The 26,155-nt window shown below is 33.9% G+C and overlaps 1 protein-coding gene across 4 annotated transcripts in view; it reads left to right on the forward strand.

Moving 5' to 3' along the window:
* The window catches only part of MEMO1 (mediator of cell motility 1), a 126,867-nt gene that overhangs the window by 88,773 nt on the left and 11,939 nt on the right, over window positions 1-26,155 (forward strand). For 2 of the 4 annotated variants that reach the window (XM_057308999.1, XM_026478494.4), the window contains 3 exons: window positions 5,766-5,908; window positions 14,359-14,435; window positions 24,798-24,902. In XM_057308999.1, the coding sequence (XP_057164982.1) occupies window positions 5,766-5,908; window positions 14,359-14,435; window positions 24,798-24,902 (325 nt within the window). The remainder of the gene's footprint in view (window positions 1-5,765; window positions 5,909-14,358; window positions 14,436-24,797; window positions 24,903-26,155) is intronic. The other 2 variants (XM_057309000.1, XM_057309001.1) reach the window with 1 other exon arrangement.

Consider the following 26,155-nt stretch of genomic DNA (forward strand, 5'->3'; position numbering starts at 1 on the left):
CTTCTTTTCTTTCTGATTGTGGCCTCAGTCAAGGTCCTTGGATACTAGAATGTAGATTTTTAGTGCTCTGTGCCTTCAAGAGTATTGGGGATATAGTAGTATTTGTTTTTAAAGCGAGTGCTCCTCTCTTGATTCTGGGATTTCAGTTCTTTTTAGTCTGTTACACATCTTGGATATATTAATTTTCTGCAGTATGGTTTAAGGTATAGGACAGAAAAATAAGAGATAAAACTTTCCTCTGCATTACGGAAGTGCTCGTTAGAGCCTTGTAAGTAAGGTAAGTATTATTAGCTCTATTTTTGCTGATGACTAGATGGAGGCTTAGGGTAGTTTTAGGTAACCTGCTGCAGGGATCACAGCTTGCAAGGGGCAAAGCTGGATTTTCTTTTTTTTTTTTTCTTTTAACAGCTCTATTGAAGTATGATTTACATCTTATAAAATTCACTCATGTAGGAGTACAACTCAGTGATTCTTAGTAAATTTATAGAGTTGTGCAATCATTCTCATAATCTAGTTTGAGAATATTTTTATTACACAAAAAAGAAACCTTGTGTGCATTTGAGGGCAATTCTGGCTCCGACTCTTTTGTTTTCTTTTGTTTTTTTGTTTAAAGATTATATATTTATTTGAGAGAGAGAGAGAGCATAAGCTGGGGGAGAGGCAGATGGAGAGGGGAATGCAGACTCTCGGCTGAGCAGGGAGCCTGATGTGGGGCTCCATCACAGGACCCTGGGATCATGACCTGAGCCTAAGGCAGAAGCTTAATTGACTGAGCCACCCAGGTGCCCCTCCGACTCTGAATCTTAAGCAACCATTTATCTGCTCTCTGTCTCTATAGATTTATATTTTCTGGAAATTTCATATAGATAGAATCATATGAAATGTCTTTTGTATCTATCGTTTTTCACTTAGCATACTGTTTTTGAGGTTCATCCATGTTGTAGTATGTATCAATAGTTCATTCCTTTTTATTGCCAAATAGTTATTATATTATGTGAATATGCCATGTTTTGTTTATACATTCACCAGTTGATGGACATTTAGATCACTTCCATTTTTGGCTATTAGGAATAATGTTAAAAAGATTCTTGTACAAATCTTTATATGAACATATGTTTTCATTTCTCTTGAATAGATACTTAGGAATGATGTGGCTGGGTCGTATAAATCTATGTATTAACTCTTTCAAAAACTGCCAAACTATTTTCTAAAGTGACAACACCATTTTATATTCCAGCAGCAATGCATGAAGGTTCAGTGTCTCCCCATTCTGGCCAGTACCTGTTATTGTCAGTATTTCTGATTATAGCTATTCTGATAGATGCATAGTGTAACCTCATTTGGTGTTAATTTGCATCTTTCCAGTGACTCATGATGTTGAACAACTTTTTAGTGTGGTTATTAGTTATTTGTATGTCTTCTCTTGTGAAATGTCTGTTCATATATTTCGCCCTAGTTTAAATTTGGTAATTTGTCTTTTGACTGAGTTGTAAGAGATTTTACATATTCTAGATAAAGGTTCTTTTGCTTTGTTGAAGAGCAAAAGTTTTTGATGAATTCATTTTATTGTTTTTTTTCTTTGTGGATTTAGCTTTTGATATTATATTTAAGAAATCTTTGTCTAATTCAGGGTCACAGAGATTTTCTCTTCTTGAACAGGAATCAGCAAACTATAGTCTGCAGACCACATCTGGCCCACAACTTGTTATTGTAAATGTTTTATTGGAACATAGCCATCATACCTACTCACTTACATATTGTCTGTGGCTGCTTTCTTTTACAGTGACAGTTGAGTAGTAATGGAGATTGTCTGGCCCCCCAAACCTAAAATATTTACTTTATTATTTACTTTATGGACCCCTTAAAAAGATTGTTGCTGACCCCTTTCCGGAAGTGTTATTATTTTAGCTCTTATAGTTATGTCTGTTACCCAGTTTGTGTTAATTCTTATATGTGGTATAAGGTAAAGGTGTAAGTTCACTTTTTTTTTCGTATGGATATTCAGTTATTCCAGTACCATTTGTTGAAAACACTATCCTGTAAGTAATGAGTCATTTTCCTTTTGCTGCTTTTAAAATTTTCTCCTTGTCTTTGGTTTTCATCGGTTTTATTATAGTGTATCTAGATGGGGATCTCTTTGTGCTTATCCTACTTTGGGTTGTTGAGTCTCTTGGAACTGTAGATTAATGTTTTTCATGAAATTTGGAAAGTTTTCAGCCATTATTTCTTCTAATAGTTTTACTGTACCTTTTTTTGGGACTCCCATTGTGTGTATCCTAGTATGTTTGATGTTGTCTACAAGTCTCCAGTGCTGTGTTTGTTTTTCTTCAATCCTTTTTTTTTTCCCTCTCTACAGGTTGGATGATTTATTTTGTCTTTAACTTCACAGATTCTTTATGTAATGTTTTCAGACTATCCTAGTAGATTTTTAATTTCATTTGCTATACTTTTCAACTCTAAAATTTCCATTAAAGCTATTAAATTTTTTAATAGCTTGCATTTCTTTGTTGATATTTACTACTTATTTAGTCATTGCCATATTTTAACTTTTTAAAGCATAGTTTTTCTTGATTTTTTTGAACATATAATAATTATTTTGAAGTCTTTGCTAAATCTGGTCCCCTGTGGATACAGCTTCTGTGGGCTACTTTTTTTCCTTTTTCCTCTGAGAATGTGGTACACTTTCCTGTTTTTGTGGCTCATAATTTTTTCTTAAAACTGGACTTTTAAAATCTTGTATTATAGCAACTTAATTCTGGTTTTATTAAAATTTTCTGCAGGTGGTAGTGGTGGTGATGGTGGTGGTGGTGGTGGTGGTTTCATTTGTTCATTCATTTATTCACTTTTTTAAAAAAGTAACTCTGTTGGCCTTGTCTGCAGAATTTATGTCTCCCAAAATTGTGGCTACTGATATATCTCCTCAGCTTTTAAAAATTTCTTATAATTTCGCTTTCTAGAGTTCACCTCTGTGTCTGCATTGCTTAGTGCGTAGCTAATGATTGGTTGGAGGTTGTGATTGAACACCTTGAGCCAGGAAGGCTTTCATCCTCTGCTGGTGTATTGGGTATAGTTTGGGAAGCATATTCAAAATTTGGGCCGTTTTCTAGTTTGCCTCCTTTCCTTTCTTTTGGGTCTTCCCTGGTCTGCCAGTGTGTGCACGTGGATTTCCAGTCAGCCTGGGATGTGTGATGTTGGTTTCTCTCAGGTTTCCACTTTCCCTTGGGCGTGCTCTCACCCTCCTAATTAGCTGGCATTTTGGGGGAGCTTGGAACTTTATGGGTATTTCACCTGCACATATGTGCTTGCTGCCTTCTAGTCAGACGGGTTTATGTGGAGGGCATCAAGCCTCTTCTCGGAATATGTGAATTTATCGGGTCCCTCTGTGGCTCTCTCCTTTCCAGAATCTCCTTGTTAAATTTCTAGGTAGTCTTCAGGTTTGTGACTTGCCTCCACTGGTACAGTATTCTCAGGCTACAAGAACTACAGGCTTTTCTGCTTCCTGAGGGGTGTGAGTTTTCTGCTCGTTCCTTCAAATCAAAGTCGGCTCTTCAGCAGTGAAGCTGCTGGTTTTCATGGCTAATCTCACCATGTTGGTAGAGTGGGGCAGGGGAATGGAGGTAGCGCCTGGTAAGATACCAGACTCCTACTGTTCTTCCCAAGAAGTTCAGTTATTTTACATGAATAAACTATTCTTGTTGTGTTTTTTTGTCTTTGGTTAATTTCTAGAGCACAAAGTGGGTCTTTTTTTTTTTTTTTGACAGTTTTATAAATATTTTTTGAGGGTGAGATTTTGTACACCTTCATTGGGGAAGACCAACTTGACAACTTGAATTCTAAAATCTAGGAATATTCCATTTCAAAGCCAAATGCTCTTTTTTCTAATTCATACTTTGTGGAAATACAGAACAACAAGTATTTTTTTTTTTTTTTTTTTTGAGAAATGACAAGGAGGTGGATGGATCTTGATTCAAAGCTTAGATTTCTAAGTAGTATGAGCCTTTTTACCTTGGTATAGATAGATTTGCAAGCTGAGGCTGAGGGTGAGTGAATGGTTTGGTGGCTCTGTGGAATAGTAGACATGTATTATTTCTTTAGAATGAGCCAACAGTAGTTGACAAAGTACTTTCCCGGTAGTGTTTCTCACTTTGTAGCAATTTTAGAAAATAGATATTGTAATTTTGATCACTTTATAGATAAGGAAGTACATTTTTAGGTTAGTAATTTACTCACCCTCTCAACTTTTATTATGTGATGAAGATGGTAATTGAACCTATTTCTTCTGACTTCTTGTTTTTTATACTCTATGTAACTATGTCCCTACCATGTCATAATTACATACTCCTTGATGATCTTAGTTTATTTATATGGATAGTACTTGAAGTTAGAACAATTCATAACAATCTTCTTGAATTTTTACTAGAGCTCAAATTCTTTCCTTTCAAATGATAATCACTCTTAACTTATTGAAGAGCCCCTATTCGTTCATGCAGTTGTTCAGCAAACTGGTAAAAGAGTCAGAGAAAGAGACATTCCATGGCAGCTTCCTCTGCCAGCTTCCTCTTTTTTTCTTACTCCATAGATGCAGATTCTGCCCAAGAAGCCCCTGCATTGCAGAGGGACTGGAGATCTGTATGATCTGTTTATTTCGCAATTGACAAGGGTAAGGGGGTCTTCATGGGGGAGGTGCTTGGGTGCCCTGAATTTAGCTTTATGAAGCTGGGCTAACACTTATTTTGGGAATAAACTTAAACTTAGTATTTTTAAAAACCTTTTTATGAATTCTGTTTGTCCTACATCAGTTAAGTGTCAGATTATCATATTAAAAAGCATTTATTATAATGGTGATTTTTTTTTTTTTAAAGTCCTGTTCAGAGCAAGTCAGACAAACATGATTCACGCTTCTAAAATTCCAATCTGGGATCACTTAGAATATAAATAATATTGAATATATGTAAGTAAAATTTCACTGCAATGAAAATTTTAAAAGGTTTTGGATGAACGTCTATTTCTATAGCCCATCATAGTTATTCTCTATTAATCTGCTCTGTTCCTTTTCCATAAATCTGTCAATCTGTAGCGTGAAAAAGGGACTTGTAGATATGTCATAAACATTATGGGTGGGTGTGGTGTCTTTTTCTTGCTGCTAGAAATTAATACCTACTTCCTTGAATTCTGTGTCCACCCTAGATGCCAGTGAAATTTGAGTTTTATCTTCACACTGTCCTACATCTGTTTATTAGTGTAGGTATAAGGAGCAGTTGGTGTATCTTCTGGGAGCCAAGATTAAGTTTTGTAGGTCTCACTTAGCAGGTTTATAAAGTGCCAGAAGTGGTGGTATTTATAACAGGATAGGATTAAAATATTGAGGAAGAGTTTAATGCTCTTTTAAAATTGCAGAAGGATTAGGCAGGTGATTGTAGCTTTGATGGGTAGTTGAGAAGACTTGACTTGGTGATGGTCTGATGGGCTTATTTTTATATTTGAGGATATTGTTATGCCTGGTAGTAAAATAGCTTTGTTTACCTAAAGAAGTATTGTACATTTCTGTAATTTAAATAGATATTTTTAGTATTCTGTATCTCTCTTATTTTTACATGGTCTTCTTTAAACATCTAATTTATAGATTAAAAAATTCAACAGTATGTATCTTATCCTTACTATTATTTATAAATGTTCCACTTTTTAGTGCCAACACATTGGAAAACTATTTTTTATTCTTATACTTCTTAAATGACTTTTTTTTTTTTTCTTCTGTTTTCTTTAAGCCATAAGGATGAGTTTACCATTATTCCTGTACTGGTTGGAGCTCTGAGTGAGTCAAAAGAACAGGAATTCGGAAAACTCTTCAGTAAATATCTAGCGGATCCTAGTAATCTCTTTGTGGTTTCTTCTGATTTCTGCCATTGGGGTAAGTTCTAGATTTTAACATATCATGGTAGATAATATATACTTGTGGTTAATGCTATCTTTTCACTCTAAGCTCTGATTTTCAGTTCCTTATTACTTCCCTTGGAAAGTTTTACTTTTAGCTGCAATGTTTAAAAGTGAATAAAAAGTCTTTTAAAAAGGATCAGATTATGGTAGTGGATTATGGATACATTTCCAAAGGCGACTGGTATAATTGGATTCACACTGTGAGGGCATCCTTGCTTAGCCACTTACATTAGTGGGAGTTAAGATCTTTTAACCCTGTTTCCAGGTTGAGTTGTGTGGTAGATTCTCTGAAGTTAGTTTTTTCGTAGATACAAGAAATGTTCTTCTTTAGAAGGTAGAAGAGCACTGTGTGCTATGCCAGTCCTTTTCCACATTTCTTTTTTTTTTTTTTTTTTTGTAATTAGCGTTTTTTTTTCCTTTCTATTTTTCCTTTGGTGCTTAATTTTTGCCATCAGTTTAGAGCTACCCTCCAAAGTATGTAACATGTTGGCTATTAACATTGTGGTCTTCATTGGTAATGATGTATAAGGGTAAGGACTCTTAAGTGATTTTTGTTATTATTGTGAATAAAAAGAATAAGGAAACTTCACAGTGAATAACAGTTCATAAAGGAAGACATTTGTGGACGCCTCTTTGAGTAAATTTTATTTTTTGATTCTTTGAATACAACTTGCTGTCCTTTATCCATTGCTGTTCTAGAGTATATTTTTGAATTTGTTCTTTTTAGGACATCTCTCATTGGCTTGAGGATGCCAATATCTGTTCATCCTTCAATTATTTCTTTGATTATAGAGAAAACATCAGCACAAGACTATGCATTTTAAGATAGAGTACTAGAATGGCCAGAAAAACATCCTTAATGAGATCTAGGGAGCCGTGGCTTTTACGTGTCTTAAGCATTGATTTCCAGAGTTGACTCAATATTTATCTGTCCTGGTTAGGCTGGTATTTTCTCTTACCCTGCTCTTTGAATGGCGCTGAGATCATTTTAAGAGAGGCATCCTCCCTTATAGAAAAGTGTTTTGGTTTAAGCACTAATTTCTCATCTGGGGCAGATTGTCTTATAAGGGGGCATTTGGAAATGCCTGGAGACGTTTTTGTCATTACAGTGGGGTGGGGGTGGGTAGTGGGGATGCTTTAGGCATCTACTTAGTGGAGTCCAGAGAAGCTGCTAAATAAACATCCTCTAGTACACAGGACAGCCCTCCACATCAAAGAATTATCCTGCCCAAAATACCTAGTGCTGAAGTTGGGAAGTTCTGGTTTAGGGTATGCAGGTAGCTGTGCTGCCTTGCCAAACTCTCTAAGAGGTTGTCAGGGTTCTTTCATAATCAATTCTGTTGGCTAGTTGGTTTGCTACCTTTGGCAGAAGTTATTTTTTATGGATTGTAAGTATATTACTTAGATGTAAGAACTAAGTAGATGCTTGGAAATTCTGATGTTTAGTCATAGTTGATCTTAAAAACTAAGGAGTATCATTGTTGAAAAAAAGACTATTTTTCTTAGTATTGTGAATTTGCATTAGTAATAAAGCATGTAGATATGTTTTAGAAATTCAAAAATTCTTGAAGCATGTGTCCCCTCCCTCTTCACTTTTAAGGCTCTTATGAATCACTTTAAATTACTTTTATGATTTAAATAATTAGTTCCCCTGATATTGTTCCTTAGAATCTGGGTTCTCCCTCAAGGTTGGTACCATGTGCAATCACAGCATAAATCCACACAAAAACCAGTACAAGTTTTAAAATTGCTCTTTTCTTTTGAATCATTCTTCTTACCTCATTAATGAATTCTAAAACAAACAAGCCCTAGTCCAAGTACTGAATTTAAGTACAATATTGAGAGAGAAAGATGAATTTTGTTTTATATTCTACCTAGATTCTTGGAAAGTTATTTAGGCCATTTGATCTCCTGTGTTATAGAAAATTTTGGCATTTAAATTGTAAGCTAGAATTTCCTGGTGATAATTACAAATAAGAACTCAAAATTTCCAAAGGTTGGTAGATGTCAGTTATGAGAATTATCCGGAGACTAAAACGTATTTATATTTACATTTGGTGGTTAAGTAATAGAAGTTTTCCAAGTGTTTATTTTTTTAGTATCACTATCACTAACAATACTCATTAAGTACTTATTTTGTACTTATGGGAAGCACTGTACTAATTCTTATTAGGAAATTTGGTGAAGGCCTGGGGTTGAGTGGAAGGTGTTGCATGGATACTATTCCAAGACTGGTAGTTTCCCTTCTACAATAATAATAGTAACTGTCATTCTTGTAAAGTAAGATTCGTCTTCTATTTTATATGCCTAATTGAAGTAATATGAATCATTGGCTAGTTATAGGTTATTAAATGTCTTAGAAATTTTCATATTCCTCTGAGTTCATGCTCTGGTGACATTGGTCATCTTTTCTCAGTTAAAGAATGTTATACTCCCATTTCAAAAATCTAGCTTTTTCTTGTGAGGGTATTTCTTAATGGTTTCTTCTTTCCTCCTCCTCCTCCTTCTTCTTCTGGCAAAGATACTATATAGATTGATTTTACCATATCAAAGTAATGATAACACTGAATTCTAAATTATTTCACAGGAAGGATTCAGTTCTTCAGATACTCGGACATCCTAAAAGTTTCATTGAGTTAAGCTGTCAACACCCTGTACATTTCTAAGTAGCTGATTTTTAAAGATAAATCAATTGATTATAGTACAGTTGACAAATTACTCAGATGCCTACAGTGGAATTTTGTTCTGTTGAATAACATATTAGAGTACTAGCAGTGACAACATTTTTCATTTCTAGTTATTATTTCTATTATGTCCAGCTTCTGTTAAAAATAAAGCAAGAGATTTGGTGATAGAGACAGTGATTGGAAGGATTTTGCCTGGTTGATTTTACTTGTTAGCCAATATCATTGTAAGAATGAATTTTTTTTTTTAAGTGTACTTTGCTTTAAAGATTTTCATCTTTCAGATCCCATTTAAATTTTATGTGGACTTGAAAAAGACATTAGAGAGAGAAAAATAGAAAGACTAAAATATTCTCAAGTTTTCTTTTTCGGTGGGAAAAGCCAAGGGAGAATGGGAACCTGGATTCTATTATGACCCTATTTTCTGTCCCTCCATTTCCTGTCCCACCCCGCAAAGAAAAAAAAAAAACCCTCACCATTTCAGTTCCTGTCTTTTATTTTATCGTTAGTCTAATCCACATGAAAATTCATTAGTCAGCCCAATAGGGTGATGTTTCCTAGTAACACTTCATGATCCTACCTCATTTCACCCTTCCTGCTACTACCAGGGATTGTGGTATAAGTGAAGGACATTTGCTACTAGTATTTGATTTTTACTATGGTTAGGTAATGTTATCTGATCAAGTTTCTTGCCCATATAAGAGAATTTTGTCTGGGCTTATTTTAGTTTTTCAGTTGGTAGAATTTTCATTCTGTTTTCCTAATTCATTTTTGCTCTTCTCTTTATATATAATACATACTGCTAATATTTGTACTTTCCTGATCTCCCTGAAATTTATATTTTCACATTTAGATTATTGGCAGCTTTCATTAACATAATTTCTGATTAACTTCTAAGAAGTTTCTAAATGAAGCTGCATCTAACAAATTAATTTTTTTAAAGTCGATTCATTCTACTTAATATTCCTTTTACAGTGGTTTTAAGCGCAAATTAACTTCAGTAAATTTACTTGGTAAATGTTAATGATAAATTATTTTATCAAAATATGAATAAAATTTACTACACTCCAGCAATTTTGGATTTTTACATATAAACTTATATTAGTCTACATAATTTCTTTTTTTTTTTAAAAGATTTTATTTATTTATTCGACAGAGATAGAGACAGCCAGCGAGAGAGGGAACACAAGTAGGGGGAGTGGGAGAGGAAGAAGCAGGCTCATAGCAGAGGAGCCTGATGTGGGGCTCGATCCCACAACGCTGGGATCACGCCCTGAGCCGAAGGCAAACACCTAACCGCTGTGCCACCAAGGCGCCCCACATAATTTCTTTTTTATGAATATGTGTCACCTATCAGAAGTGGCATTCCCCAGAATATTTATGAATTTATATCTTTAACTATTCAGATTTCCAGTTTAATATACATTAACAAGTGATTATGCATGCCTGCTCTTTTCTCCTTTCTGTTGTTAGTCTCTTAGGTACTAGGGTATTACTATTTTCTAAATAATTTCAATTGGTTTGAGTATAAGCTAGCTAATTCCTGAAATACATCTTATCCAAGCTTTCATATTTATCTTCTCAAGTTTTACACATACTAATTCCACATATTTCAGTTTTTGATCTTTTGAGGGAAGGTTAATACCTTTTTTTTTTTTTTTTACATTATAACCAAGACTTTAGAATGAAAGGACTATAGTTTTTCACAATTTCAATTATGAATGTCCCCATTTTAGGCCCTTAGTATAGAATGAGCTAATAATCTATCTCATAGGTTGTTGTGAGGGTTAACTCAAATAATTGAAAATGCTTTAACATATAAACATGAGGTGATTAAGTGAATGTGTAACAGTACAGTTTTTACTGGACATATGTCTGAAAGTCTATTTTGTTCACTAATCTTTTTGGGGGCTTTCAAATCAACTTTCCCAGCTCATTGTTTATTTCTGCAATCCAGTGTATAGCTTAATGTTGAGGTATTTGATATTTTTTTACTTTTTGTTTTGAGGTACTTAAAAAGTAGTGTTGGTTCTTGTACCATTCATTGTTATGTTTGTCCTCATTAGTTGATTGTTGTGTGTTAAACAGACATCCCTGGAGCTTACTCTCCACACTCTGTGAATCCACTCATTAATCACCAGTCACCTTTGGAGATGGGAAAATTACTTACCTGTATTTCTTTTTCTCAGAAAGCGTGCTCTGGAATGGATTCACAAATGAGCTACCCTCCTTCCCTCAAAGAGTAAGGTTTCTGCTTTACAGGATTTTTTTTCTTGGGTTATTTTTCCTCTCATCTTTTGAATTTGAAAAGAACTGAGGGAAGGCACCTGAAGAAACTACTGACATACTCACTAGGGGAGTTCCAAAGCTTGTGCTGCCCCTAGGGGCAGTGTCAATGGCTCTTAAAGCTAGAAAGCTCATACTTGGAGTTGAAACAGGGGCTCAAAGAATCCATTTTCCCAGTGTACCTTCTGAAAGGATAAGTTTCAGGTAAGTAATTTTCTCTTACTATGTGATATGCTTTATTCATACTTATAAAAGTATACAAGTCCAGTTCTCCAGGTACATAGGCAGCTGTGTTTGCTCAGTTTAGATGCGTAAGCTTTACTGAATGTTAGAAGTATTATAAAACAAAATGTCTGCTCGTGAGTTACATGAAATCATAATATATTTTAAATCAATAAATATTTGATTAAAGGTGCATTTATGAACAGTGTATTGTGCTAGTGTTGTCATTTATTTCTCATTAAATAAAATCTTGACAAACTTCTTTTTAATAGTTAGATACAAAAGATTTTTTGCATTCAGATTCCAAGAGGTGTGTAACTAAAGTTGTGTGTGTGTGTGTGTGTGTGTGTGTGTGCGCGCATGTGCACACACCTCCCCCACCCCCACATATAGGCCAGGATGATGGAAAGTATTTACTTTGAATTAGATGCTTTCTGTATGTATATTGACCAGAATGAATTACTCAAGTAAGTTTTAAATGCTTGTACAATTTTTAAAAATTATTCTAAGTTTGAGCTGTTTAAGTAAGCTGTTTCATTGTAGTAGCTATATGTAGTGTGGACTTAGCTACTTAATTGATATATTACTTAGAGCTCATAAAATATTTCTACTCGATTCTTCAGCTACAAAATGCAAATAACTACGGAGTAGCAAGAGGTAGATAGCAAAATGTGAAACATTTACTAATCGATTTCCTGTGCATTTTGTCATTCTTTTTGAATCACATATTGATTTAGTATTTTAAAGTATTCAAAACATTTTATGTATTTTTCTCTTACTTCAGAAGTAGTTTTTAAGTGAAAGTTACAGTGAAAGCGGTCCATATGAACAAGGCAGCATTTCTAAATATAGTTATACTTTTCACTTGTGATTGAAGCAGGTTTGACCAACTTTAGTCATTTGAAATAGCAGCTCTGAACTTGGAAATAAGCAGAAAAGACTTTTGAGTAGCAAATGGTTATCACAAAGTATATGCATTTTTCTCTGCACCTGAAGAGTAGCGGTTTTCAGATTAGACAGTTACATCCCAGTCACAGGGATTTTTTTTTTTTTAAAGATTTTATTTATTTATTCGACAGAGATAGAGACAGCCAGCGAGAGAGGGAACACAAGCAGGGGGAGTGGGAGAGGAAGAAGCAGGCTCATAGCAGAATAACCTGATGTGGGGCTCGATCCCATCACGCCGGGATCACGCCCTGAGCCGAAGGCAGACGCTTAACCACTGTGCCACCCAGGCGCCCCCAGTCACAGGGATTATTGACAGCTAAAACTAATAGCTATCTCCTGAAGCAAGAAAAAGAGAATGCATTAGTGTAAACCTGAAGTAGTTCAAGTTCAAAGAATATTCATCTTGATTGCTTCCAATGATATTACTCTTACTACAGTTGACAGTGAGTCATAAGTTTCTTGTCTAAGATTATTCATTTAATTGTTCATTCATTTCACAAAAGATATGGGGCAACTCTATCAAAGACCTTTGAAATAGAAGTAGAAATTTAGTACCAATGAATTGAATCAAGAAGTTATTGCAACAGACTTTAGATTTGACTTTGAGCCTTCCAATAGCCCTCTGGCAAATAGAAAAAATAGGGTTAATTTATATAGTTCTCACTATTAAGTAGGAGTAAGTGTGTACATTTTGTAATGAAAAACAAAACTATACCTAACTCTAAATTTTGAAAGAAATGACTGATGAGTTCTTTAATATACGTGCATTGAGTGATGAATTGTCACTGTTTAAGAATTTTTTTTAGTACAAGGACTGTAATGGATCTCATAGTTACGGCGACATGTAGTAATCCTCAGTGTTTACAAAAATGGTTGTTATATTCAAAAGCAGATAATTGTTTCAGAACCCTATTGCTTGATTCTAGAATCTCATGAATTATAAGATACAATACTGATTTAATAGAAGCTCTTGAGGGAAAGTAAGAACTGTTACATGAGTAATCGTACGTATTAATGCATGTGAAAAGTTAAAATGTGAAAGTTAAGGAAATACAGTATATTCTAGAAAGATGACCATCAAAGATGATCAACATCAACAAGTAAAGGAAGTGTTGAGAAGTGTGTTGTGTGGTTTTTTCCAAAAAAGAGCACCAAAAGAGTTTTATTATTTTGCATTGCTCATCATTTATATGATGATTTTTTTTAGTAAGATAAACAGCTTAAAAATCATAATTGTCCAGCCAAAGAAACCCCTCTTCTCAGGTGTGAGGATAATAATTTTATATGTGAACTTTGCTCTAAAAATGAAGCACAAGACACAGAATGTGTGCATGCATGACTGGTGTACTCGCATACCTTTAAAATGCATTTTGGTGAATCTTTAAAAATAAATATAAAAGTAATGAGTTCTAAGAAATATAGGCATCACAGAAATACAAGTGTAGATGTATCTGAAATACAACATAGTCCATGGAATAACATACCACAATTATCTATGAATATGTTTAACTTTTGGTTTTTATATGACTATAGTAGGGAGCCAAATTTATTACCTGAGCCTTTTGTTTTCTGTCTTCTTTTCAAGCTTCTTCCAGTTTACCCTCTGTGTTTCTTGGAGAAGAGCTAAACATTGAATGTTCTGTGCTTGTACTCTCACTGAGATTTTATTGTCAGAGTAGGACTATTTATTATATTTATCCTTTTGTGCCTCCTATTTTAAGGCACTTGTATTGATCTTTTCTGAAGTAGTTTGTTCTGCAAAAATGAAATGAATTTTTTAATTGAGTTCATAAAAATCACATAAGCCACATGTATCTCTGACCTGCACATTTTTTTTCTGTAACAGAGATCAAATCTTTGCATTTATACAGCAAAAGCTAAGCTTTCATTGATTGTTACATTGAGATAGTTTCCTTAAGCCAGATTTCCTTGAATCATTTTCTTTGGGTTTACCTTCCATTACAGACTGATAATAATGTGTTTAACAATGCTTCTAACTTTTAAGCTGTTTTGTTTCCTTAGTCTTTTGTATTGCTCGTGACTTTAAGGTTCTACAGTTTGAAGTAGTTTTTAACATCATAAAAACACTGGTGATATATCATTTCTTTATTCCTTCCCAAATATGCCTTTATTTTTATGTACAAGGGCTCTTGGGAATGATTCTCTCAGAGGCTTAAGCTGTGCTTTGCCTTCCATGAGAACTGAAATTATTTGGTAAGCGCTTGCTTTCTTTTTAGCTTCTAATTTTTCCCTATTTTATTTTGTACATGATATTTGTTTCAAGGTCAAAGGTTCCGTTACAGTTACTATGATGAATCCCAGGGGGAGATTTATAGATCCATTGAACATCTAGATAAAATGGTAAGTCTTTCAGGTGTGGGGTTTTAATGCTCTAAGGTGTTTTCTTTAATTTCAGATTAGTGATTCAAGACTTAATATGTTGAAATATACAGTGGACTAATAATTCTTTCCCTATCTTTATTTAACTTAATGTGCAAAGTATAGGTTACAGTCATATGAATATTGATTATAAAAATAATCCCTTTTCTATTAGTTGAAATTTCCTTTAACTTAATTTTATTTGATTAATGAGACTAAGAATAATATGCAGATTTTAGATGCTATTTGGGGGAGTGTCTCAGGTTTAGGGGTAACAGGATATGAATGCCATTACTTACTTTTAAGCGGAAACAACCGTAGCAAATTCTTAGATTATTTTATTATTTAATTATATTTTTTGGCCATTTGGATTTTCTTAAATGGTGTTTCATTTTGTTGTTTAAATAGAGAGTTTAAAAATATGATTGTATTCTTATCTGGCCCAGGAGTACAATAGACATTGATCCTGCTGTCATTTTCCTTAAAGGTTTATGGTAGTCATAGTACTTGTTTTCATATTTAAAAAGTCATGCAAATCATTTGGTTTTTTCTAAACTTATAAACAGAATATTAAATATATTAGATATATCACTTACTGGCTTTGACCTTTGACAGATCATTTCAGTTCTCTAGTCCTCAATTTGTCATCTCTAAGATGAGAGACTTGGAATAGGTGGTCTCTAAATTGTCTTTAAACTCTGTCAGACTTTAAGTCTGTGATTTGTTGTAATCAACTTTACCACTGTTTGAAAAGCTTTATGCATATGTTTTAGTACAACAATATTTAGTCTAAAGTAGATAAAATATTTTACTAAGGAATCTGGATCTAAAACTATAGGTAGGTTATACCTTGTATATTTTATTAAAAGTCAAAGGGAATGAATGCAAATTTAGTTACCTAGGAGATTTTATTATATTTAGATTTTATCATATTTAAATTTATCTTGTTACTTAGATCCAATTATGGCCTAATACTTTTACCTTTGGAATTTTGTTTGGACTTAATCTACTGACTTTTCTTTTGGCTTTATGATGTCATGTCAGTCATTTAATTCTTTTCTGGCTTCTAGTTCTGATCTTTTTTTTCCTGAGGCTTAGTTCTCAGTTGCCTCAGAAAACCTTTTTGGTTATGTCATCATTTATTTTCTTCATGTTGCAAGTGGTTACTGGGTGTCTCCTGTGTGTCTGGTACTGTGTGAAATACTGAAGACGTTGAGAAGATAAAACATTGTCTCTCACTTAATGGAACTTACAGTTCAGTCATTGAACAGACTTAGAAAGAAACTATTCCAATGCAGAGATGTAAGAGATATGTAGGATATATGCTCTCCTTATTGTTCTGTGAGAATGACATAGATGTGCTTACCTTAGGGCTTTGGCCCTTTTTATACCTGACTTTGTGGCTTTGCTCAGCTCTACCTTCCCAACAAGGTGCACCGACTACCCTGTTTAATTTTGCATCATATACTCCACCTTCTCAGCATTCCCAACTTACCTTACCTGCTGCAGTTTTTCTTTCAGCAAACTAAATATTCTACTTATTTATTTAAGTTTTGTTAGGATATTTATTTTGTTCTCCAGTGTATCCACAGTGCTTAGAATAGTGATTAGACCATTAGTAGGTACTCCGAAAATATTTTTCAAGTGAATGAAACGATGAATATAATCTTCCTATATACGTAATTAAATTAAGTGAATACCCTAACTATAATATGAGAAAGAAATAAAGGGAAAGTAATTTATGATAAATTAATATATTTTTAATAATGTAAGTGCCCAAACACCAAGTATATTAGAAGACACTGTGAAGTAGATGTGTACACATTGTATCATTACTATAACAGCTATCAATCCAAACCCAAACAGTTATTTTATATTTGTGACTCCTATTACTAAGGTGCATTGCTGGGTGACTTGATTTTCCCAAATGGTGATTAGTTCTTAGTAAAGTTGTAAACTAAACAAAGTATTCCCTTCCCTTACTTTATATGAATATGGCAATTCCTTGGAAATCTACTGTATATTAAAACCATGCAAAACTTCTTAGTATTTATATATAAAATAGAGTTAAGGGTATAGGTAATTATAAGCAGGTTTTTCACCTATGTGGACATGTCTAAGAATGTTATGGGATGAGAACCAATTATTTGTGTGTGGGACTATCTTGTATAATAGGACAATCAGCATCCCTGAACACCAACCACTAGCATCTTCTAATTATTGGGACCATCCAAAAATGTGTCCACCATTTTCCATTATGCCCCTATGGTAAATAGTTGTTCCATGACCTTACCCTACTTAAGTTTTCTTCTCAGTATTAATTACTATGTGACTTATTATTTGTTGATTGGTTTGGTGATAACTTCCCCTACTAGATTGTAAGCTTCATGAGATCAGGATCTTTGTCCATTTTGTATCAGCCTTTCATTGGGTACTCAATATATATAGTTGTTGAGTGAATCAGTGAATGAATGGGTGGGGGTAGTGGTGAAAAATGAAGCTAGAGAATCTAGAACAGGCTGTTTATTTATTTTTAAGATTTTATTTTTTTATTTATCAGAGAGAGATAGAGTACGTGCGCATGTACAAGCAGGGGGATTGGCAGGCAGAGGAAGAAGCTGGCTCCCCGCTGAGCAAGGAGCCCGATGCGACTCAATCCCGGGACCCTGGGATCATGACCTGAGCCAAAGGCAGACGCTTAACCCACTGAGCCACCCAGGCATCCCTGTTTGTTTGTTTGTTTGTTTTTTAAGATTTTATTTTATTTTTTTTTAATTCGAGAGAGCACGAGCAGGGCAGAGGGAGAGGGAGACGCAGACTCCCCACTGAGCAGGGAGCCTTACGTGGGTCTCGATATCAGGACGCTGAGATCGTAATCTGAACCCAAGGCAGACGCTTAACTGACTGAACCATCCAGGGACCCCTGGAACAGCCTGGAACAGGCTGTTTAAAGGATATTAAATAGGAGAGTGATAAAATCAGACTGTATTTGAATAGATTGTGCAGCTGTGGTGTAGCAAGTGGGTTGGAGGGAGGTCAGAGGAGAAATGAGTAGACCAATTTGGTAATCCAGGTGACAAATGGTAATTTAGGCAGTAGATGGGGTGGTGATGGTGGAAGAAAGGGACAGAGTGGATATATTCAGTGTATATAAGAGACAAATTGATGTTAGGACTTAGAGATTGATTGAACTTGCTGGGGAAGGAAGTATCAAGAATAACTCCTAAATGTCTGGCTTATGCTGCTGGTTGGGTGTTTGTACTATTCACTTAGGTTTAAAGCACAACAAGATCAGACTGATGTTTTAGGACGTAGGGAAATCATAAATCATATTAGGGATATGTTATATTTGCTGTTGCCTTTAAGACATCCAAGTGGAAATGTCAAGTTGGCATTTGGATTTTCATTTTGCAAATTATTTTTGAGTGCACTTACAGTCCTAGGCACCATTGGAGATACGACAGTGAACAAACACACTTACTCTCACAGAACTTTCACTCTAACAGGAGGAGATACATTTAAAAAAACAACAACAGTAAGGATATATGTAAGTTTAGTTTCCAAAAGTGATGTGTGCTGTACAGAAAATATTGAAAGGGTTTTGAAATAGTAAATGATTCAAGTGATTGGTGGTTAAGTGATTGGAGAAAGACTCCCGTAAGGAGAAACATTAAGCCGAGATAGAGATGATAAGAAGGAGCAAACCAAGTAAAGATCAGAGGAAAGAGCATTCTGGACAGAAGGAGCTGCCTCTGCAAAGTCCTTAAGATGGGAAAGAAGCTGGGTGTGAAGAAAAGGGGGAAAAAAAAAGGCCAGTGTTGGAGGAGTATGGTAGATAAGGGGAAGAGTGGTATAAGCTGTGGCAAGAGGGAGAGGCAGGGATCGGATAATGTAGGGCTTTATATTCCAGGGTAAGAAATGTATGTAAGTACAAAAAAATGATGTAGTTACATTATTTTATTTTATTTTTAAAAAGATTTTATTTATTTATTTGAGAGAGAGAGAGAGACCAAGAGAGAGCACAAGAGCGGGGTGAGGGGTGAGGGAGAGGGAGAAGCGGACTCCTCTGCTGAGCAGGAAGCCTGATGGGGGGCTTGATCCCAGGACCCTGGGGTCATGACCTGAGCTGAAGGCAGATGCTTAACCCATTGAGCAACCCAGGTGCCCCTAGTTACATTACTTTAAAGGTCACTCTGGTAGTTGCGTAGAAAATGGATTCTACACCAGGTCCAGGAGCAGTAACAGTGGGCACGGGCAGCAGTTTAGTGGGGAGAGGATAGTGACTTTGACTGGGGTGGCATTAGTGGATATGGAAAGAAGTTGGTAGATTTGAGATCACTTTCAGGCGTATTTTCAGAAGGGCTTTACTATGGATTTGTCTATACTGTTGAAAGCCTGGAGAAGAGGTCTGGATTAAGTTTGAGAGGTCTGGAGTTAAGTAAGTAACAGGTAATTAGAGCCAGGGCAGAGAAGAGATTGTCTACTATAGTAATCCTTAACCTTGTCTTTACAATTACAGTCACCTGTGGGACTTTTTCAAAATAGACTTGTCCATAGTGCCCCTGGAGATCGCCTTCTGGTAGTATGGAAAGTGTCCCAACATCTTTTTATTCCTAAATTCGCTTTGATAGTGAATTTGAACTGTTCTTCTAATGGACCCTTATCTGTTGAGTGGAACAGATTTGTTTTCTGTTCGGCTCTTTAAATCATTTGTCAGCTTTAATTAGGCAGCATTTAATTTTGCACACATGAAAATTTGTAAATCTGTGAATTGATGCTTTTAGCACAGAGAGATGTTTTCCCTAAAATATTAGTTTACCTGGTACTGTAAAGTGACCAAACATAATAACATCCTTTGGAACTCTTTAGAACTGTGGTTACATTTAAACACTTTAATATTATTTTACTAATTATTGTATGTGTTACTTATAAACATCCATACTTAACTATTCTTTTAGCCTCTCTTCTAATTCTATATTGATAGCTTATATTAAGAGGACTACCTTTACTTATCTTTCTTGAGGTATATTATCAGACAGACCTTGGTTTCTTACTTTGAGGCAGAGCAAAAAGGGTAACATTTACCCATTGGCATGATTCTCATAATTCTCCTAAAATATTTGTCTTTTCTGGTAACTTCTAAGTCTTTGAAGTTAGAAATTTTTGCTCAAAAAGGGTACCAGAACCAGTATGTTTAATACTGACTTCTAAATCTGCATCTGTTTTACCTTACTTTAGGTGTCCAAAATCACCAGGGCATAAGTTTTAAATTTTTATTTAGTCTGGAATACAATTTCTGAATATTGAGTATTTGCTTTTTACTAATAGGTTTGAATTTAATATTTGATATGATATTTGACTTGGAGTCTGATTTTTGTGGTCACTTTCTGTTTATATATAGAATTTTTAAATGGCTCATAAGTGCTCTGTTCTTTTATTAGCATGTTCTTAATTCAAGTTATAAGTCAATTCTGGGGGTTAAAGTGGATTGAAATAATAAGAATGGTTAGGTCTATACATATAGTCATGTATGTATGTTTATATATGTACACTCACTATTAAACTCTTACATAACGTGTTTTCTTAATTGATTTATATAACCAAATGGTGACTATCCCTCTATATATTCCTTTTCTAAAGTGCCATTTTATGTTATAAATAATTTCATTCATTTGAGAACCAGTATCTTAGTTTCTATATGCAATCTTTTCAGAGCAAATATAGTTGGATGGTTCTCTATATAAAGTATTAAAGCAGTTCTGAATTGTAATTGTTACACATTTTGAAAGTTTGATAGGATGAAAAATTATTTAAGTATAAAATCTTAGGTATAATCTTTTCAAAATTAGTGTGTTAGTTTTGGCTCTTCTTTTGTTATCAGAAAAGTCTTATTAAATATAGTTCCTAAAATAAGTAAAAGTGTTTTTAGGTTCCAAAAGCAAAATAAAAATAGCTGTTTCTCTTATTGTAAAATAATTATATCTCTAGCATTTGAATATCTTGGAATTGAATTATGTGAAAAAAATATGTGAAGAAAAATGTGTAAGAAAATAAACTGGATCTTCCAAATGTTGTAAGTGGGGAAAAAAGTAACTAGTTACAGGAGTTTCTAAAAGTATTATAATAGTATTGGCTGCTGATCATGTTTTTGGTAATTAGTACTTCGTAATTTCAATAATTACCAAGCAGAACATATTTTAAGACATTCATTTTTGTGAGCTTTTGGTATTACATACTGGAAACTTGAACTGTACATAAGTACACACATATATATTTTATGTATCTATCACATAATCATGTTATTTTTTTCTGTTCCACTTTTGTTTCATTATGGACATTGCCCAGTTATTTATGATTTGGCAAAGAGAATCTGAAAACGTCATTGTAGTCATCCTTATGATGTATTTTCCTTCCAAATTTATTGGTAGTTGCTTGATTTAATTAATTTGAACCTCAGCTACTTTTCTTTCTTTTGACTCTTTTGAAAGTGAAATTGTTCAGATTTGTCTACTCATACTTCTTTCTCGAACTCAGGCCAGTAGTTTCTTTAGTAGTCTTTAGTCTAAGGTTTTATAATGTCATCTTTTAAGATAGCTATTTATTAGTATATTGCTTCTTAGCACTGTTATTTTTAGGGTGATTTTTTTCCCCCATAAATTTTCTTTTCACCATCAGATTTTATCTTGATGCCTCTTACAGAAAGCAGAATATTTCCTTTTCCCACCTTGCCTACCTAAATGTACACCCATCTCCCGAACATAAATATATATCCGTACTTTAGAAAATGAGGCCTACTGACTTGATAATATGGTGATTAATTAAGTGTTCATAATAAAAAGACCTATGGTTCTAGTTCTAATTTCTTTAAGTCCTCTAAAATAGTTTTGTTTCTTTTTTGTGTTTGTTAACTTTAGAGGGAGATTGCTTCTGGTGATAGTATTTAAAATTAAATTTAAATATTTTATTATATATAAACATTTTTATTTTTATTTTTTTTTGAAGATTTTATTTATTTATTTGAGAGCGAGAGAGCATAGAGGGAGAGTGAGAGGGAGAAGCAGACTCCCCGCTGAGCAGGGAGCCTGATGTGGGGCTCGATCACAGGACCCTGAGATCATGACCTGAACCAAAGGCAGATGCTTCACTGACTGAGCCACCCAGGTGCCCCATATATAAACTTTTTTTAAAAGGGAAGATCTTTGTTGTGTTATCAGAGTCCTGAATTTGCAGCTCTGTCAGTTAAAACTGTCTCTTCAGTTTAGGATTGCCACTTGGAATTAACATTACAAGCTTTCACTGGTTACTTGGAGAATCAGCATAATGATAGATTCCCTCTGACCTCGTCCCACCTCAAGGTAGGGAGTTAGCTTTCAATCTGAGGATTACTTGCTGAAGCCCCTAAATTTCTCAGAAACCTAAATCATGATGGATATCGGCTTTTGGTGTTTATGATATCTATTGTTTATGTATCTTAGATCTTCACTGCTTCATACTGGATTTAAGTGAACAGATTCTCAATATGCTAGGCCCTAGGTAAGATTTTCATCACCTGAACTTTAGATTCACTGATCATATCTTCAGTATTTTAAGTAATAGAAGAGTTAACTAAGCATATTGGAGAAGCACTTTGTTTCTTCATCTTCTTGGAATTTTGGCAGTTGGCAGGATTATCAAATTAGTGTTTTCATCTTCTTGGAATTTTGATAACTATAATTTAAAAATTGTTAACATCAAAATATAGATATACACAAAAGTATATTTGCCATTGTTCTGTATTACTTAATAGGTGCCCTCTTTCTCGTTACCATTATTGCTGTTGTTTGCATACTTTGTGAATTTTCCAATTGGAGAATTTCACCCATGAGAAAAGCCTTATTTTTTTCCTCTGTATCTCTTCTTTATAAAAATGCATACTCATTCATGATCTTTATTTGTCAGAGAATTGATTGCAATGGAATTGATTCTTGCCCTAGTAGGTATGTAACACACTTTAGGGAATTAAATATTTAAGTTTAATCCCTTAACTTCCATCATCTCAATTCTTCTTTTCCATCTTGTAATTTAACCATTGTATCTTAATTTCAAACACTTTATTTAGTAGTGTCTTCTCTGCATTCATAACTTTATTTTATATCTTTTCTATATGAAATTTCTTGAATTCTTTGTTTTCCACAGATTCGGTCGTTAGTTTTCCTGTCTTTGAATTCTTCGTGTCAGTATATGAATGTGATAAGTTTGTTTAAAATGTACTTAGATTTTAACATTAACACGTACATCAGAACCTCAGTGTCACATAATCTATTAATGAGTAGAGTTCTATTTAAGGTAAGCTGTCCTAGACTTCATCCAGGAACATTAAAAGTTCTCTTAAAATGTGTGTACCAATTATAGCTGTGAGAATATTTAAAGAATTGTTAGTATGTCTCTTATGCTGCATGAAGCAGACTAGTGAGTGAGAAAGAGCCTTAGATTAGAAATTCAGAGGCAAGCTTTTAACCTTATTTATGCCTCAGTTCCTTCATCTTTAGGGAGTTATATCTTGATTATCCGTATGTGTGGAAGAGATTTGTTTAACTCCATCTCTGCATTACTACTTGGTTTAGAAATATATTGCATGATATTCTTTGAACCAGAATTATGATACTAACTGTTTATCTTAGGTTTAATTTTTAAGTTTGTTCATATTTCTCTGAATTTACACCAAATGTCGCTGGAGTCTGTTGACCTGGAAGCCTCCTAGTTTGCAGGGGAAAACAGTTTAATGTTAAACACTGGTTGTGGACAAATCTGAGAGTGGCTGATTGATATGCAATCAATTGAAAGTTGATTACATGCACATACCTATCTTTCAGATGTATTTGCAGGAAAATGTAATGATGTTTATGAATGACTTGAATGCTCTGAAAACAGGTTCTTTATAAAATTAAATTTTGATGCTGCCACTGCAATACTTTTCTATCACCTACTAATTACTATCATTTTTCAGATGAGTGTTCATCTGATTACTCTAGGTGCTTTTCCATGGTAGTTGCTTTAAAACATGTTGAAATATAATTTAAAAACCACACAAAATATGTCAGTTGATTCCCTAGTTAAACCACCATTTACATTTCTCTCAGAGTATGTTAATCCAGTTTGTTGAACACAAATGTAAAATATTTTACCTGAATAAGAAAACAAGGTAAGGTAATTGGTGAATGAGTGAGAATCATTGATTTATTTGCTTGGTTAAAGTTGCTCTGTATTATTGTATGATGAACATATTATTTGAATGCATTTGCAGGGTATGGAATTTAGTGTGAATAAATATCCAAGTCATAGTGGTTGTTTTAATAGTAGTCTTAAAAGTTTTTGATCCTGAATTAAAATCTTAAAAATAAAGCATTCTAGTTGGAAGTATAAAGAGATAAAAAGCCTTTCTTTTTTAAAAAAGATTTATTTATTTGAGAGAGAGCATGAGCGGGGGCGGGGAGGGACAGAGGGTGAGGATCTCAAGTAGACTTTCTGCTGAGTGCAGAGCCCGCAGCCGGGCTCAATTTCAGGACTCTGAGATCATGACCTGAGCCAAAACCAAGAGTTGGACGCTCAACTGACGGAGCCACCCAAGAACCCCAGGAGATAAAAAAGCCTTTAAGATAATTTGGCTTTCCATTATTTTGAATACATGAATAAAGTTATTTGTTACTGGAAGACAGGCCAATACTTTCTTTAAAAAAGTTCATAAAGGGCCTATTTTGCTTAAGCATTTATCTTTATGACCTTTAAGTTCATTAAAAATATGTTAACCTTTTTCTTAGTGATATCTTTTTATCACTTACTGATAATTCAAAATGCCTTGCACACTGTTGATATTTAAGCATATGTTATGGAATTAGTTAAGTTACAGTAAACTCTTAATTATTTATGCCAATGGTAGGAGAAATATGATGGTTATGAGAAAAAACAGCCATATAGCAAATCTAATTTTCACAGTAGATTTACTTTTGTAAATACGTTTATGTAAGAAAAATGTAAAATTGTGAAATGTTTAAGAGTTGTGAGCTAAGTGGTAACTGGTGATGGTGGTGTGGAAACATAGTAGGAGGTCAGAAAAAACTAAACTGAGGAGTGGAAGTTTTCTGTTAATGAAGTGTACATATTGTTGAGATCTGCCTATAATGGGATTATCCTTGATGAATGAGTTTGATATTTCACAAAGATTATTTAATGTATTTTCTTTACTTCTCCTTAATTGAAAAATTATGATGTTTAGCTCTTAAGTAACAGTTTAAAATGTGATTTGGAAATAATAAATGTGTACCTTTTTCTTTTTCTTTCATTTTCTTTTTCTCTTCTTTTTTTTAGGGTATGAGTATTATAGAACAACTAGACCCTGTATCTTTTAGCAATTACTTGAAGAAATACCATAATACTATATGTGGAAGACATCCCATTGGGGTGTTATTAAATGTGAGTATCCTTAGGAAGCCTTGATTTTTAACATTTGATCCTATGATGTTTCAGAATATCTTAATTGTTACCATCTGTGATACCTTATTAATGAGTGTTGTTTTTAGGTAAATTTTCTTTCTAGTACCTTTAAGATAATTTGTCTTTCCATTATTTTGCTTACGTGAATAAAGTCATTTGTTACTGGCAGGCAAGGCGATATTTTCTTTTAGATACAGAAAAATTATTTAGAATAGAACCCTAGTTTTTCTCTTGACTCACAGCCAATTCCAATGTGTTCTTTACAAATATAAATCAAAGTAGCCCTTGGTAATAAGTAACCTTATTCATTTTTCGGTTTTATTTAATGTTCTAGACGCTATAAAAAATAAACAGAAGATTCTGGTCTTGAACTTCAGATATTCATAATTTAGTAACACAAAACAGATGGCATGTATATGTTTTTCTCTTTACAACAAAAACAATATTTCATGTAAACAATAGTAAGAGACAGAAGTTTTGGGTAGCTGGATTTTTGAAAGAATTAGTAAAATTTTTCCTCCAATAAATAAAACAGTATGTCTTTCCTGAAAGAAAATGTGAGACTTTTTAATAAAGAAGAAAGTGTATGTATGCTCAGGAATGGAGGAGGAAACAATACTGCATTCATTGTTTGGAGAGGCAGAGAAATAATGGAGAAGGTAATGTTAGTCTAGAATAGTGTGGGGTAGGAACCTACCCTACAGTGTTAGTTTAGTGTAATTTGAAAGATAGTACATTGTGGATTTTTAGGAGTGGTTTTCTCTTAAGCAGTACTGACTGAAGAAAAGCCTGTTAAAGGCTTAAACTAATTCTTGAAATTTAAACTTGGTAAGCTGCACTAATTTCCTAAAGTCTGAATTGGATCAAATAAAATTTTAATAAATGATGAAACCAATCCACAATTAAAGTAAAAATTGTGGTTTACCTCTTAGATTAGAAATTAGACCTGGAAATTAATTTGTATATATTTCAAATTTAGTCAAAGTTAGATGAAGAAGAGACCAGGATTTCATGACAGAAGAGGCTATGATTTGGTTTAGAGAAAAGAGGGAAAGGTGTATGTTTCTTGAAGTGGCTTTATTAAATATAACAAGGGTAGGGTGGAAGATGACTGGTATTTATCAAGAAGCTAGATTAGAGGAAATTTTTTGAAGAGAATGAAGTGAGGAATTCTCTTTTTCCTCTTTAATATGCTTCAATAAGAAGTTCAAAAAACAAATCAAGAGAAGAGT

Source organism: Ursus arctos, unplaced genomic scaffold (genome assembly GCF_023065955.2).
Source record: "Ursus arctos isolate Adak ecotype North America unplaced genomic scaffold, UrsArc2.0 scaffold_8, whole genome shotgun sequence".
In the NCBI taxonomy this organism is placed as follows: domain Eukaryota; kingdom Metazoa; phylum Chordata; class Mammalia; order Carnivora; family Ursidae; genus Ursus; species Ursus arctos.